Here is a 16,844-nt window from a genome sequence, read left to right on the forward strand (position 1 = left end):
CCTAGAGATAGTATCGATCGCACGAATAGATATACTTGTACAAGAAGTCAGGTAAGATAACAGACAGATAGTCGCGACGATAGGGAAGAAGGCCGATAAGATATACCTGTGCCTTGCTTGTTTTACTGTCTAGCGTACTGTAGCGTTGATGGAACCAACGTTGAGGAAGGACCCTCTTTCGCATTCCCCCGCCATTTCCATGGAAGGTCTGGGTGGTACAAAATGGGAAATTTGTCACTTCGAATCGGAAAGAGAGGGTCCCTCCCCGACGACCCGAAGTTCTTTCCATTCTCTGGTTCTGGTATTATCAGGGTTGGATTGCTTTGCCTCCACCAAACGTCACATCCTCTCCCACTTACACCTTCCACACCATTTGGTTCAACTTTGGTTTCGGCATTCATTCGTTACAACAAAAACAATAAGCCAACTAAAAGTTCCTTCGGAGACAAAAGAACAAATCATCAACAAGCTCACCTCCTTCCATAATCCAATTAGCGTCTGCAAAGCCAAGAACTATTGTTGTGCAATCGGCGACTGGGGGTCTGAGTCTGCAAAGTGGACCTTGGACATAGCGCTTTCGAGACTCAGCACGCCATCCGCCATTGACTTTGCCTCAGATTAGGTTTCCTCCCCCAGACCACAACTCGACTGTCTGTCATTCTTCCCTGGACTGCGATTTCAGCCAGGGAGTTGCGATATCTTACCTTATCATCGCGCAACTCTTATACTTACCCCTGGTACTTCCCCGTACCTATTTCTGCGCCATGGACAGCACTTCGTTCGTCAACGGATACCGGCATTCCTCCGACTCTGACGCATCCCCCGAAACTTCAACTCTATCTCTAAATCCAATGTCTACTTCCACTTATACTGTCTCTGAGTCGACAACAATCCCCATACAAAGCCATGCTCTTGTATCGACTGTGGGACTCGAAACGACCTCGTTATCTCCCTCTGCTACCAACGGTGGCTCGTTGAAAGCCACCAATATCGACTCCAACACCGACACCGACTTCGACACAGAACAGGTTGAGGACGACACACAGCAACAACCTTCCAAAAACAACTGCGACCGGCATCGATCCGAACAAGAAATAAACCCAAGACTCGTCAAGATGCCTTCCGATCTGGTCGGCAAGACCGTCAGTCCGTTCCTCAAGGAACATATTCCTGGTCTTTATGCACCCTTCGGCAAGGCCAAAGCTGCAATGCCTCTATCGCCTCCCAGCACACTCAACACAATTCCTAAAAAGGACCCTAACAGCAAGTTCTGTTACCGCCATCGACCTGATTCAAAATGTCGGCGTGCTGCCGACGAGTCCAAGATGGGCTTCATTCAAAGTGTGAGTACCTCTCAACAAGCTTGGTCGCCATGCCGATCGCGGAGACAGCTTGATGCTAATATTTTGTCACTAGGAACTGAACAGTCTATCCTCCGCCGATCAGGAGGCCATCACCCATGTTTGGTCTCTATTCTCAGCTGCTCCCTCAAAACACCGTGACTTGATGTTGCAGGGCATTATTACACAATGCTGCTTTCCTCAACTCTCTACTGTGTCGCGCGAGGTTCAGGAGCAGCTCAAGATCGATTTCCTTGCCGCCCTTCCCACCGAACTCTCCTACAAGATCCTGTCCTACCTCGATACAGTCTCCCTCTGCAAAGCCGCTCAGGTCAGCCGTAGATGGCGAAACCTTGCCGACGACGATGTCGTTTGGCATCGCATGTGCGAGCAGCATATCGACCGCAAATGCACAAAGTGCGGTTGGGGCCTGCCCTTGCTCGAACGGAAAAAACTCATGGCGTGGAGCCGCCATCAACAAGTTCACCGACAACCGAATGCCGCCGACGTGGTAGAGATCGACGACGAGGCTGAGACACAAAGCAGCGATTCACGAAAACGCCAAGCCGACGACGAACATGAACATGAAGATCGAGCTACCAAGCGCTCTCGGGCGGTTGCTGAAACCAAATCGCGACAACAACTTGCGCAAGAGCGCAAGTTTCGACCATGGAAAGACGTTTACCGGGACCGCTTCAAGGTGGGATACAACTGGAAGACCGGCCGTTGCTCTATCAAGACATTTAAAGGTCACGACAATGGCGTCACTTGCCTTCAGTTCGACGACAACATCCTTGCGACCGGCTCTTACGATACAACCATCAAGATCTGGAACATTGAAACTGGAGAGGTGATTCGCACACTGCGAGGCCACTCATCGGCAGTGCGCACTCTGCAATTCGATGATTCCAAGTTGATTAGCGGAAGCTTCGACAAGACTATCAAGATCTGGAATTGGCAAACCGGAGAGTGCTTGAACACACTTCAGTGCCATAACGAGGGCGTATTGTCAGTCCACTACGATGGCTGTACTCTGGCATCGGGTTCGATTGATAAGACAATCAAGGTGTCCAGCTTCAAGACCAAAGAGACGTTCTGTCTTCGAGGACACACTGACTGGGTCAACCATGTGCGCATCGATTCACCCTCTCGTGTTGTATTTTCGGCATCCGATGATCTCTCGGTCAAACTTTGGGATATCGAGACTAGGCAATGCATCAAGACATTCCTTGGTCATGTTGGCCAAGTTCAGCAGGTTCTACTCATGCCCGCTGACTTTGAGCCTGATGAGGTGCCCGGCTTGGATAACACAGACACGGCTTCGGTGTCGAGCGGCCGCAGCAACACTCCTCCTGCAGCGACTGCCGAACAAATTGTAGATGAGCGCGCGTCATTTGGCTCGGGGTTCACCTCCGACCCCAACCGGCCTCTTCCCCCGCGCTATATGCTCACCGGTGGATTGGACAACACTGTTCGCCTGTGGGACACCATTAGTGGCAAGTGTATCCGCAGTATGTTTGGTCACGTCGAGGGCATTTGGGGACTGGTCGGCGACACTCTCCGTGTTGTCACTGGCGCTAATGACTCCATGACCAAGATCTGGGAGCCTCGCTCTGGCAAGTGTGAGCGCAGCTTCACTGGCCATGCTGGCCCTGTTACCTGTGTTGGTCTCAGCGACAGCCGCATGGCAAGTGGCAGTGAAGATGGCGAAGTCCGCATTTACAGCTTTGAGGGCGAACGTGTTGAAGAGCGCGGCACACCTTCATAAGCACAGTCATGGACGTCTTGTCTGTGGTGACAATCATCTTCTTTTCGAAATATTTACGACGTACAAAGATACCAAATAGCGTTGATATATGGGGGACCACATTTTGTGTCTTCGCTCATGTTTATCTTCTGGATTTACCCGCCTTTGATTCAAATGGTAGCGGGAGTATTTTACATGCGACTGAGAGTCGCTTTCATGGATTATTGCATTCAACGGAGTTGGAAGGGATCAAATAAGTCTTTGCTCAGGCAGGCACAAAATTCCTTGGAGTTATTATTACTTGATGGCGTCTATACTGGGGATTCCTTCAACAAGAATGGCCCAACAATTGTTTTAGCAGGATGGATGCAGTAGCTGTATATGCTACATACCTAGTTGGCACTGCAGATTCTAAATAAAATGAAATAAGAATATGTATATGTACATACTTTGGTACCTTGATCTTGTGTGATACTGGATGCGAATGCTTTGTAGGGTTGTGAAATTACTGACGGTCCAGGTTTGCCGTGTTAACAAGCGGAGAGCTGAGCTTGATATTCTTCTCATGGATGGTCTGTTTATTGCTACAGATGTCCATCAATCACCATCCAATGTATCAGATCGTTGTGGCCTTCGTTGGTGAGCTTTCGATCGCAATGTTGCGAACACTGCTTCTTGACATAGACTGCGAGAGTCCTCATTGCTTCAAAACGATAGCATTGCAAAAGCTCATCACCTAATTATGCCTTTATGGATGAATAGTAAATGTAGAGGGTTGTGTCAACACTGTTCCAATTGTTTCTCAGTGTTAACACTATTGTTCATCGTGTTAATATAAGCCGCCCACTACTCTTCTGCCTGCGTATTGTAAAGCCCATACCGACTTATTCATAAATAAATCCCCGTTTGCACAGATCCGTGCATCTCCCCGAAATGATTTACCGATACTGCATCCTCCCGCCTGCTTCCCGCACTCAACTGCCCTGACCCTCCCCTTTGGTGATGCTGTGTTAACTGCAAACAACGATGCATTGCACCTAACAGCAATGATTCGGGAGACAGTTCAAATTTGAAGCTATATAGAAGCTTCTCTATCCGCCCTTCCCTTTTTCTTGCAGTACCCTTTTCGGGGATTGATATCGGTGAGTTTTGTTGATGTTGGAGATGAGTTGAAGTTGACGATATCGCAGATCATCATGTGTCAACCGGTTCGATACGTTTATCCTACCTGTGGTCATCTTATTGATCTTGACGAGGCAATCTGGACGCTTGAGAGATGTCGCCGCGCGCACTGTTACAACAGGGATTGCTGGGTTCCGAATGATGTTCCTGAGGATATGATCGAAGAGAAGCCATGGCCTTACGGCGAGCTCACTGAACCCTGCTACATGCCTCATGAGCCACAATGCGACTTCAACGATGCTGCGACTGTAGCTTCCAGCCCAGATGCGGACGACCAAAGCTATCCCTTGAGCCTTTTTGAAGACCCGGTTCTCCAAGATATACGAGAACAACACGATGACACCGACGACCAAAGCTCTCTCATCTCCTTCGTCGGAGCAATGTCCTCAGCCCCTACAACTCCTGAGCCTGAGCCAGAATACCTAGACGAGAAGGAAATCGATCGCACGATTAATCAGATCCTCTTCGGAGTAGCCCCTACCAAACCTGATACCTTTGTCCTCGAGGACAAACTCGAGCTAGACGAGGATGACTTCAACCTCCCCGAACTTTCTCTAAACGAAGAGGAACTCCGCAAGTACGACGCCACTCTCGCGTCCCTAAACGAAGAAGCTACAGTCATCTACTTCAACAAGGTCATTGCGCAGACTGCCGAGGAACTTTCTTTCGCTGGGGTGGAAGATAACCATGAATGGGAGAAGGTGCAAGCTGTTGAGGCTCCTCTTGAAATGGGTCGTTTGGAAGACGACATGGATATTGATGGGTGCTTTGAAGGTTGGTTTTCATGAGAAATGAGCGTTACGAATACATATTGGGATGGGAAAACGGGCTTATAGGCGATGGGTTATGATCATGGGCTTGGAATTGGGCTTGGGTCTGGGTTTGATACAAAAGTTTGGGCGTAGGCGGGAATCTTGCTTTACAATTGCTTGGGTGGCGAATTGATACTTTGGTCTTGAACTCGCGCATGGGCTTGCTACGAAACCTACAATAGACACAAGCTATACTCAGTAACAACTCTTGGTGTGTTGCAGACCTGACCAGGGCTCACCAAGGCATCTTCACTCAGGGCATGATATCTCTGTTTTCAGGTTATTTATCGCTTTGAATGCATGTCAATTAGGGCTAGCAATCATAAAAATACATAACAGCCGGGCATCAATAACAAATGAGATCCAACCCTTCAAACGCAACACTCCCCTTTCTTATACTGGTTTTGTTTCGTGTCCTGCACCTTTTGCACACCTTCTCTTCGGTCCATTCTTGTAATTTTCCTCCGCATCATCCATGGCATTAAACGATCGTCAGTTCATACAGGGTATCGCCCAAAAGAATGTTCCTCCTGGTCGACTTGTTTGCTTTACAGCTCATCCTTGCGCTGGAACTTGTCCTTGGCGGCTTCGGTAGCGCCGCTGGCAGCGCTGCCAACCTTGTCGGCAGCAGAAGCGGCAGCTTCATTAGCTTGGCTTCTGAGGCTCTCAGCATTGGCGGCAGCGGTAGCGTAAGCTGCCTTGAATCGGTTCATGACGCTGTCGGTGAAAGCGGGCTCCTTGCCGCTGATGAGCTCGGAGACAAGTCCACTCATAGCTTCGTACTGCTTCATGGCCTCGGCAGAGGCAGTAATAGCGGAGGCAGCAGCGGCTTCAGAGGCAACAGATGCCTTGTCGGCAGCAACACCAGTAGCCTTGGAAGCGACGGAGCCAGCGTCACCCCAAACATGCTCGTACCAGGCAATCTGTGTAGGCTCACCATAAACTTGGCCACTGATCTGGTCAACAACGCTGTTCCAAGATTCACCGATGAGGAGACCAGCGCTAGAAATTTGCTCGTTGGCTGCATCGACAACAGAGTTGACGGTGTCATCCACAGCCTGAACGACTGACTTGACAGTGTCATCAGCAGCGGAGTAGGCGGATCCAGCAGCATCAGCAGCCGCTTGAGCAGCTGAAGCAGCGGACTCACGAGCCACAGAGGCAGCAGAAGAGGCGGATCCGGCAAGGTCAGTGGGAGTAGGGGTGGCAGTCATAGATGAGAGAGCAGATGAGGCACCAGCCAGGAATTTAGAGTAACGGTCCTGGGCGATACCGAGGCCAGCGTAGTAGTTGACCTTGGCTTGCTCGTAGTACTTCTCGGGGGCAGAGGAAGGTGTAGGTGTGGCGTATCCTGCAGCGATGAGAGCACTCTGGTACTGGATCTCAGCCCAAAGTCGGCCTTCGTTCAGTCGCTGAGATGCAATGGACTCGATGCGCTCCCAGTTGAGCCAGTCGGGGACAGTGGTGGTAGCAGGCATCTGCGAAGCGGCAGTTGTAGCGGCGGACTTGGCCTTGTCCAGCTGATCACCAGCAGCAGAGACTGCCTGGTCGTAAGAGTTTGAGACAGAGGACAGAAGCTGCTCATGGACTGGCTTGGGGGTTCCGTAAATCTGAGCGGAAACGACGGAGAGGGCGCTCGAGTATTGCTCAGAAGCACGAGAAACGGCGTTCGAGTACACAGACTGGGCGGCATCAGTGGCGCTGGCGATCGCATCGGTATCCACGTAATCGTCGAGGACAATCTGTCGGTGAGGAACCTCCTGGGCTGCGGCGCCGAGGAAGGCAGGCTTGACTTTCTCGTGCTGGTCGGACAGAGGAGTCTCGTCGCGATGAATCACAGGGTCCTCCTCAATCTCGACGAGTGGCTCCTTACCACCAGGCACAAGGGGCTCTTCACTACCATTGCTGACTATCGAAAAGGGGTCACCGATGAGCACTTCTGATGCTTCCGAGGCAAGGGGGGTCGACATACTGCTGTCTTCTGACTCTGGGGCTTTGGTGGCTGACTCAACTACTTGCGAGAGCTCGCTTGATGCTTCCTCGCTGACGGCGGTGGCGGACTCGGACGCTGTCGAAGAGAGCGATTCAATGGATGCGGAAGCTTCTTTGGCGACACTGCTGGCGCTCTTCTCGCCCTGGTTAACAAGGCTGGACGCGTCGCTGGCGACTGATTTGGCGCTGTCTGATACGGCTTCGGTAGCCTCCTCGATTACGTTAGGTTCGTCGACAATAGACGAAGCGCTTGAGACAGCGGATTCGGCGGCTTCGGTGGCCTCCTCAACGGGGGGCTCATAGTTCAATGAACCCCAAAAGTCTTCCCAGCTTTCCTCAACAACCTCGGCGGCTTCCGATGTAGCTTCTTCCACAACTTCCGAAAGGCTAGAGGCTGCATTGTCTTCCTGTGCGGGGGTCTGCTCGTCAGCTTCCTTGGCTGCAATGACTTGCTCGGCGGCAAGCTTCATGGCATCGCTGTCAAAGTTGTCGGATGCATCACCGGCGGTGACCTTCCAACGGGCAACCTCCTTGAGACGAGCCAGCTCCTTGGCGGCGACAGAGGCAATTTCCATTCCCTCGTCTTCGACTCGTGCGGCAGCATCTTGAGCCTCGAGAAGTGCCGGGTGGGTGACAATCAACTGCTTGAGCTGTTCAGTCCACTCGTTCAGAGTAGCCTTGAGCTCATGGTACTTGGCCCAGTCCTTGTAGGTGATTCCGTCAGTCCACGCCCACCTCATGCCAATCTGTTGCAGGGCGAGGTTTCTAGTCTCGTCCAGAACTTGGAAGTGAACGTCGGCAACTGTGACAACAGTTTCCTGGAGCTCCTGGTCATATTGTTGACGCCATTGTCGAATAGCTTGAGCCTTCTGCTTGATGGTCTTGCCAGAAGTTCGGACAGCAGAAACGATCTCCTCGTCGACATTGTCTCCCTGAGATCCAGCAAGGGCAGAGATCTTGCTTCGCAGACTCTTAAGTTCCTGATCAATTGTGGATTCAAGGTCGTCAAAGAGCTTCTTGCCCTTGGTGTTGACCTTTTCCTCGATCACACGCTTGGCGATTTCGCCTACGCGCTCTTCCAAGTCAGTGGCACCCTCGTCGGCTTGTGTAGCAAACTTGGTCTGCCAGGTCTCCAGGTCCTGGGCCACCATCTCGCGGGCCTTTCGGCGAGTCTCGCTCTCATTCTCACCAGCAGGAGGAGCCTGCACAGGGTTGATGTATTCCTGAGAACCCGATTCAACTACGGGCTTGGCGCTCTCTGTGGCCACAGGGGCCTGAGAGGAAGATGCAGAAGACTTAGCGGACTCGACAGATGCGACTGATGTGGTGCTCTGGGGAGAAGGCTTCTGGAAGGAAGAAGCGGTTGTTCCAGTGGCATAGCTTGCAGAGTAGTTCTCCTGGATAGACTTGGACTTGTTCTTGTAACGTCCTAAGCGCTCACCAATGCGAACAAGCTGGGGCTCAACGCTCTGGGCATAGACAGAGCGGATGTGAGGCCAGACATTGCTGTCAAGGAAAGAGTAGGTCTTGTTGTAGGTCCAGTAAGCGGTAGGAAGCGCAGTGGTCTTGGTGAAATCGGAAGCCGCGTCGTAACCTCGAACAGCGTAAGGGTGAACGTAGGCATAACCTGGCTGAAGATATTCGTAGTAGACTTGCAGGCCGTTGGTACGAGCGATTTCGTAGTATGGGCCTAGCTGCTCGCCAGCTTGGTTGACGTAGGGGCCAACAGACTGATCATAATGGGTACGTGCAAGAGCCTGGTACTTGACGAGCTGGGGTTGTCCGTTCTTCTCCCATTGAGCTAGAGTGTGCTCCCGGGCCTTCTCGACCCAAGGAGCTCCGTACTGAACAGCGTACGCACGAGTGGGCTGCCAGACCTTCTTCTCGGCGGTCTCGTAGTAAGGACGGGCGATCTCGACGTAGGGTGCTGCGTAATGGTCGTAGTACGGTTGCACCTGAGGTTGCACGGTGTTCTTAAGCTGGAAATATGGTTTGCAGATTGAGGGAGAGGTCTCGTCGCACTCCTCAAGTGATGAGGGGCATCGGAAGAGGACAGTGAGGATAGCAGCCCATGTCGCGAGTCTAAAATATGATGGTCAGTTCAGGTCAACGTAGAAAAGCACTGGCATCTTGATGCGCTGATAGCTGCAAGGATCGTGGAAAAAGTAGCCAGCTAGCAGTAAGATACAGCGCAATGACGCGCGTGGGGGACATACCTAGCTACGACATTGAAAGTCCATGCCAAAATGCTTCTTCTCTGCTTAATTGGTCTTCTGCGGCCAGCGATAGGCTTTCCATTCGTCTTGCCGTTCATGTGGCCGTTGCCATTCATGATCGAGCCGCCAGACTCGGCCATGATAACGAGATAGCTAGACGCGCACTGCGGTCAGGAAGGTTGATGAAAGACGTTGAAGAACGATAGCCGAGGAGGCAAGCGAACGGTAGCAAGAACCTTCAGCGACAAGCTACGCGGGAAGATGCACCGTGGAACAAAGGTGTTCTCTGAAATGAACAGATGGCCTAGACAAAAGAAGAATCGGATCAGTCAAGTCCAGGGTTGCAGAGAAATTTCGGCCTGGGGAAGTTTTAGAAGCTTCCCGTCGGCTTCAATGCTGGCTTGGCTTACCTGCAACGGTGCGCTACAGTACACACGGCAGGGGTCGTGCTTTGTGCTAAAATGGAGTCGTAATGATGGAAGCAAGCGAAAGGGAACCTAGGGTGCTGCTAGGCTTGGCTGGGTAGGTCTTCCTGCGACACGCTCGAGACAGAAGCGAGACGGCAATTAAAGCGACCGAAGGTACGGATAATTACAGATGAAATCAATCTGCGAAGCTCTTGGCTTTTGATGGTTTACAAAGAGGAAAGGAAAATCGGAAATAGAGGAGAAATCACTGAAGTCACTGATTGACGTCGTTTACAGCTGCATTGCCTTGGTCTGGAATCCTAGGATGGTAGGTATCTAACGTTAGTACGCACATCACTTCTGTAAAGTGGTGTCATCCATCCATCCTTTCAGTACGCCATATCCCTATTTCTCCACCAACTTCTGTCGGCAGCAGATAAGCTATGCCCAGCAGTTTGCATCCATACTGCACCTTCGAAACAGTTGCATGGCTGCGACGTCATTGGCAACCGTCCAAGCTTGCTTTACCCCGGGCCCTCTTTGATGCCACAGACAAGAGGATTCGCGGTGATTGGCTCATCGGGGTCGAGGTCAAACATAATACGTCAGGGAGGTTGACGGGTGTCAACAATGGTTGATTATCAGTGACTAGCTTTTGCCAAGAGCAGGAAACAGCAGAGGCTAAGCCTATGGCAAGCTTTCTGTTTGAGTTTTGACAGCTTTCAGAGAGGCTCAGATCAGCCGTAGTGACAAACTCTCGTCGGTAAGAAAAGGGTGTAGGCTGTAGCCGATAGGTTAAATCATTTCCATGTGATTGCGCTACGAAATGTCCTGCTCCCGTTATGACGGAAATATTGGAACAAAGTTACCCTAAATGATACTTGAAGAACGTATAATTCTGCTGTCTGATGTCGTATTACAAACACGAAGCATCTTACCAGTAGTGAATTAGCAGTCCGCGATATATATAAATACGTGATATCATCGACAACATAGGTGTTTTTTAATAGTGGTGGTCAATGGTAAGAGATACCCGTGGCCTAGTCGACGCAAGTACTCTTATGGGATACACAAGAAACCTCAACCTTGATGTGAGACCGACACGATACCAAAACATCTATGGCAAGCCTTAAGTTAGGTATTGAAACATAGACAAGAACATCTTAATTTACCAAATATAATGAATATCGACTACTCTAAGAAAACACTTCCTTCTTTTTGTCCTAAGCTGATGACATCAACCAGCATCGTAGACACGTGAGTTCCTGCGCTTCCTGTAATCTTCGGAATATTACTGACCCGACCCGTATGCAATAGGCCTGGCACTGGCACCTTCTTAGGTTGGGTCCAAGGTTCTGTGTGGGGTGGCGGTTTAGTGGCTCCTCTGAACAGCACGGGCAATTATTAACAACCACGTCTCTCAACAGTTTGGTTGACTCTGCATCGACGACTTGAAGACTTGCGACCGTTCGCAATCTCCAACGCTCAAACGAACGCGAGGCTTATATGCGTGTTTGCTGTCGACTTCTAAGACGATCGAAAATCGATATTCAACAGTTGCTATCTGCATCGCTTATCGGTACATTTCTCCCGTTCTGGAGTCTCTTCGTCTCCATTCAGACCCCTCGATATTATCCCAGTAGCCGGCGCATGCTCCTGTCGGCCACCCCCTTATAATAAGCCCCTCGTGGGCGCGATCGATATCCCCGATTCGCTTTCGCCGAGTTAATTTTTCGTCATGGAAGACCCGACTACGAGTCCAAAGCCCAAGGGCCATACCCGAACTTCGACTCGATCCGACGACTTCCCGCAGCCTTCAGACGCCGCCCCTGGGATTTGTCGAATATGTCGAGGCGAAGGAACACCGGAGGAACCCTTGTTCTACCCGTGCAAGTGCAGTGGTAGTATCAAATATGTTCACCAAGATTGTTTGATGGAATGGCTCTCACATTCGCAAAAGAAATACTGTGAGCTTTGTAAAACGTCTTTCCGGTTCACCAAGCTATACGCTCCCGACATGCCTCAGTCCCTGCCAGTGCATATCTTTATTGGTCATATGACAAGGTATCTTTTACAAAATGTTCTCGTTTGGCTTCGTGGAGCCATGGCCATCAGCGTGTGGCTTTGTTGGTTGCCCTACTTTATGAGAACGGTGTGGTCCTTCATGTTCTGGATTAGCGACGAAGGGTTCGGCAACTCTCCAACAGCATATGATACCAATGGTACCCTGGCGTCCAGCTCTGGAGCCCATCTTTCCTCTTCAGCTTTGGATGCCGATACATGCCCTTCAAGCCCCTTATTTGCGCCCACGACCACATCAGCTGCCGCCAAGGCCTTGTTCGATGGCTTATCGGATCAGAACATTAGCGATTTTCTTGTACGGGTTTTCCTGGGAAGCTGGGGCATGTCAAGCAAGTCCGACCGACCTGATGCATCTTTGGAGGCTGCCAACGCGAATGGATCCGGATCTGCATCTATCCCACCAACATTACTGGGTGAAGTGGCTTTCCTAAACAATCTTACCCGCAATCCAACAATCAACCGAGCAGTAATTTCAGTCCTGGAGGGTCAAATTATCACTGTCTTGGTCATTGTCTGCTTCATCCTCGTTATCTTGGTTCGGGACTATGTCGTTCAACAACAACCAGAGATGAATATGCGTGCAGCGTTTGCAGCCCCTGAAAACCCTTTGGCACAGCAAGAACCAATGCTTGTTCGACCTGAGGATGTGGAGGATTTACCAGGTCCAGACGAGTCAGATGACGAGACGCTTGATACCGGAGAGCCCATCGCTAATGATGTCGACTTCGCTGTCGAGGTCCAAACCGAAACACGCCGACGTAGGTCAACAAACTCTGGGCTCGTGCTTCCCGAAGGTCTAACGGAAGTTGTGCCTTCTGGGTCAAGTGGTGCTGAGGCCAATCTGCCTACGGACATCAACCCCTCTGAGGAGCGTGCCAGTGTGTACGATTACTTGCGTATCTATCGCGAGGCCGACGGCGATCATGAGAGGATTCTGGAGATAATCCATGAAGAAGGACTTGAAGTAAAACTCGCCTACTGGGTTGACATCACCCGACGGGCTTTTGGCGAGCGGGATGCCAATGTACAGCCTGGCGAGAATTTAACTCAGGGGCGTATAGGGAGCTCTGGCTCTACTGCCGCCAGCTCTTCCAGAAAGGCTTTTACTCCCGGTTCAGACGAATTTCCTACACCCCTGGATGCACCTGGCGAATCTTCCTCCAGCAAAGGCAAGGAAAAGGAGACTACGCCATTCTCCTCCAACTTGGAGTTTATTACGACTCCTTTTGACTCTGAACCGCAGCCAAGTGCTTCCCGGCCTCGCGCTATTTCTGATGGCCCTCAGCTGCAAGATTCCGTAAATCCTTTGGCGAACAACAGCTGGTCATTTGCTGGTCTTCCTGTTGATACACAAGATGAACAGCCATCTGATGGAAACCGCAATCCCCGATCACCATTTTCACCCGCACATGTTGAGAGAATGATCCGAGACGATGTTAGTCTATCAACCGGACCTACCGCCTCATCTAGCCAGAGGGAACACGATGACGACCTCCGTTCACTGGGCCGAACTGAGTCATATGAATCACTTCACTCGGAATTGCCAAGACCCCAACAAGTTGACACTGACGCTGTAGTCGAAGAAGAGCGACCTGCTGGCTTGGTCAATAGGGTGACTGATTTCATGTGGGGCGACCTGGACGACGTGCAACAAAATAGACAGCCCGCACTAGCAGCTGAGGCTGGCGAGTTTGCTGCCCAACTTGACGACACAGATGGCTGGGAAACCGAGCTTGAAGACCTTCATCCAGAAGTCGCACCTCCTGAGCCTGGTGTAGCCGAGAATCCCGAAGAACCTGAGAATGTGGCTGATCCCCCCGATGTTGGTCTTGACCAAGAAGCTATGGAAGACCTGGAAGACTTCGAGGGTGTCATGGAGCTCATCGGTATGCGTGGCCCTATTGCTGGGCTTTTCCAAAACGCCATTTTCTGTGCGGTCCTTGTCTCTGTGACAATCTTTGCTTGCATTTTTGTTCCTTACAATTTCGGACGTGTCAGTGTATGGATTCTTGCCAATCCCATGCGCCTTGTTCGTTTGATCTTCGAGTTTTCAAAACTTTTGCAAGATGCAGCTGTCATGGCTATCGGATTCGGTCTGTGGGTTGTCATCAACCTTGTCGATATGTTTACAGGCATCATTGGAGGCTTTATTGGCGCTCAAGTCTTGACGGCGAGGAAGGCCTCATGGGCCCTCTGGACTACCGCCGGTTCCCGAGTTCTTGATTACACTTTTATGGAGATCCCCATGTCTGCTGCAGAGATGCAGAACTTTTCCGCTATCAGCCACAGTGCACTCCTCTCTGTCAAAAGCCACATCGGCACAGTCTTTACAATCATCAGCAAAACCTTGGGCTTCATACTCAGCGGTAGATTCTTGAGCAGCGACCTCTCCATCGAAGACACAACTTTGGCAGTCAACACCGCCTGGTCCAAGGTGGTCGCTCTTTCGTCTGCGCTCCTCAAACCTAACTCATGGGTCATCAATCTTGGCGAGTCCGATGGACCCCTTACTGTTAACCCTGAGCTGGCCCATTGGTCTGGCCTGGATCGATTCTGGGCTATCACAGCAGGCTATGCAACATTGTTTTTTATGGGTGCGCTCTATCTCAAGCGTGGAAGTCCATTCTCTCGAGGGCACATTCTGCAAGCTTGGGAAGCTGGTATCATTGATACTCTGCACCAAGCTAGTGGCATCATGAAAGTCATTATGATCATCAGCATTGAGATGCTTGTTTTCCCACTCTACTGTGGACTGCTCCTGGATGGTGCCCTGCTTCCCCTGTTTGAAAATACGACCTTCAAGTCTCGACTCCTTTTCACTTACAACTATCCTCTCACTTCGGTCTTTGTTCACTGGTTCGTTGGTACTGGATACATGTTCCATTTCGCACTGTTCGTGTCTATGTGCCGCAAAATAATGCGCCAAGGCGTTCTCTGTAAGTCTCCCCAACACCCTCCTCGAGGACTGCACAACTAACATAATCACAGACTTCATTCGTGACCCTGATGATCCCGAGTTCCATCCGGTGCGTGATGTGCTAGAGAGGAACCTGACCACTCAATTGAGGAAGATTCTCTTCTCGGCTTTCGTTTATGGTGCGCTGGTCATCGTTTGTCTGGGAGGCGTCGTATGGGGTCTCTCTTACGCGGTTCCTGGAGTTCTTCCGGTCCACTACTCATCTAACGAACCAGTGCTTGAGTTTCCTGTGGACCTTCTGTTCTACAACTTCCTCATGCCGCTTGCTGTTAACTTCTTCAAACCCGGTGATGGACTCCATGCCATGTATACCTGGTGGTTCAGAACTTGCGCAAGAGGCCTGCGACTCACTTATTTCCTTTTCGGCGAAAGAAAGCTTGACGAAGAAGGAAGCCTTCAGCTTGGAAATGCTCGTAGAAAGCAGGATCTGCCGTGGTACAAGACTCTGTTCTTGGAGCTGAGTGATAGGTATCACGTTGTACCCAAGACCTGGACCGACTTCTTTGATGGGGGTGATGCTAAGCCCAAGACACCTCTTAATAACAGCGAGATTCGCTCGCTCACTCGCCACAAGAACCACCTCAAAGAGGCAAACCAGCTCGTTGAGAGTGGACATTTCGTCCGGGCACCCGCTTCCGACCGTGTTAAAATTCCTAAGGGTAGAAAGGTTTTCCTGGAAGTGGATGAACATGGCCGAAGGAACGACGGTCAGGACGATTCTGACCTTTACGCCAGCAACCAATATCAGATGGTCTATATCCCACCCCACTTCCGAGCGAGAATCTTCCTCTTCATCCTGTTTATCTGGATATTTGCGGCGGTCACAGGCGTTGGCTTTACCATCATTCCGTTAGTGTTTGGTCGACGAATGTTCAAGATGCTGATCCCGCAACATATCCGCACAAATGACATTTACGCATTCAGCATTGGCGTTTATCTGCTTGGGACTGCGGCCTATTTGGTCTTTCATCTTCGCAGTGTGTATACCAAGATCAAAGACGGGCTCTCCGCTGTCCGTGCATCGCTCACTGCCGGTGATCTTGAGCGACGAACTGCTACGGTTATGCTGCAGGGAGTTAAGTTGGTCTATACCTACTTTTTCCTTTACATTGTTTTCCCGTTGTTGGTCTCAGGGCTTATGGAGCTGTATCTTGTGCTCCCTCTGCACACCTACATGCATCCTCCTACTGCAGCATCTGTTCAGGCATCCAGAGAGGGCGCATCTGAAGCCAGTCGTCATACCGTCCGTGTCATCCAAGCCTGGACGCTTGGTCTGTTGTATTTGAAGCTCGGAGCTCGAATGATTACAGCCATGTTCCCAGAGAGTCGCCTTGCCAATGCTGTTAGGACGGTAACACGAGGCGGCTGGATGCACCCCGATGCTAGTGTCTTGACCCGAGCTTTCGTCCTACCTGGCTTGGCGATTGCTGGGGCTGCCATTTTTGGACCTCCAGCAATTGCTAGTACTTTTATCAAGTACAATTTGATCCAGGGTGCCCAGCCTGGAGAAAATGAATTGGTGGAGGCTGCACGACTTGCAATTATTTATCGACATTCCTACCCAGCTGTTGCATTATTCGCACTGCTGATCAAGAATACCATTGGCTTGGTAAAGGTATTTAACGGCTGGACCGCTCGCATCCGCGATGAGGCCTACCTTATTGGAGAAAGGTTGCATAATTTCGGTGCCGCTGCTGCAGGAGCGGGAAGGGTTAGAGGCGCATGGAGAGCTGGAGGGGCAAGGCTATGAGCAAACATGAGGGTCGGACGTCTAATAGAAAGCGATGAGAAGATCCTTTGATGGTTTAGCGTTTTTTTTTTCTCTTAATTCTTCATCATAACTAGATACAACAAGCATGAATTGATTGAATTATGTCACTTTGCTTTTGTGGAATGAAGCCACAAACATGTTACCCTGCACGAGAGTGGATATTATGACTTCAGACAAAACACAACAAAGGATTGGTTCAGGTGACACTTTAATGTGCATTTGACAGCTCAAAAAATGCCTCTTTTTTTTCCGTATCACTATAATCCCGGGCTGTCATCTCATGTTATGCGAAAGTGATGAATATGTGTGCATCATATT

General features: G+C 50.6%; 4 protein-coding genes across 4 annotated transcripts; 3 read left to right on the top strand and 1 right to left on the bottom strand.

Annotated features, from left to right (window-relative positions):
• Positions 1-764: 764 nt before the first annotated feature.
• Positions 765-3,108, top strand: FIESC28_00911 (uncharacterized protein; the record flags this gene model as incomplete). The annotated part of the gene is made up of 2 exons (XM_031155062.1): positions 765-1,343; positions 1,417-3,108. 2 exons carry the CDS (start codon positions 765-767, stop codon positions 3,106-3,108), a joined length of 2,271 nt encoding a protein of 756 aa, XP_031020857.1.
• A 1,175-nt stretch (positions 3,109-4,283) lies between these two features.
• On the top strand, positions 4,284-5,057 carry FIESC28_00912 (uncharacterized protein; the record flags this gene model as incomplete). Its single annotated transcript, XM_031155063.1, has 1 exon — positions 4,284-5,057. The coding sequence occupies one exon, from the start codon at positions 4,284-4,286 to the stop codon at positions 5,055-5,057; it is 774 nt and encodes a 257-aa protein (XP_031020858.1).
• Positions 5,058-5,629: 572 nt separating this feature from the next.
• Positions 5,630-9,429, bottom strand: FIESC28_00913 (uncharacterized protein; the record flags this gene model as incomplete). The annotated part of the gene is made up of 2 exons (XM_031155064.1): positions 5,630-9,155; positions 9,290-9,429. 2 exons carry the CDS (start codon positions 9,427-9,429, stop codon positions 5,630-5,632), a joined length of 3,666 nt encoding a protein of 1,221 aa, XP_031020859.1.
• A 2,005-nt stretch (positions 9,430-11,434) lies between these two features.
• Positions 11,435-16,505, top strand: FIESC28_00914 (uncharacterized protein; the record flags this gene model as incomplete). Its single annotated transcript, XM_031155065.1, has 2 exons — positions 11,435-14,714; positions 14,767-16,505. 2 exons carry the CDS (start codon positions 11,435-11,437, stop codon positions 16,503-16,505), a joined length of 5,019 nt encoding a protein of 1,672 aa, XP_031020860.1.
• Between the last annotated feature and the right edge of the window lie 339 nt (positions 16,506-16,844).

This window comes from Fusarium coffeatum (genome assembly GCF_003316985.1).
Source record: "Fusarium coffeatum strain FIESC_28 chromosome Unknown BRIP53273_contig_26, whole genome shotgun sequence".
NCBI classification, from domain to species: domain Eukaryota; kingdom Fungi; phylum Ascomycota; class Sordariomycetes; order Hypocreales; family Nectriaceae; genus Fusarium; species Fusarium coffeatum.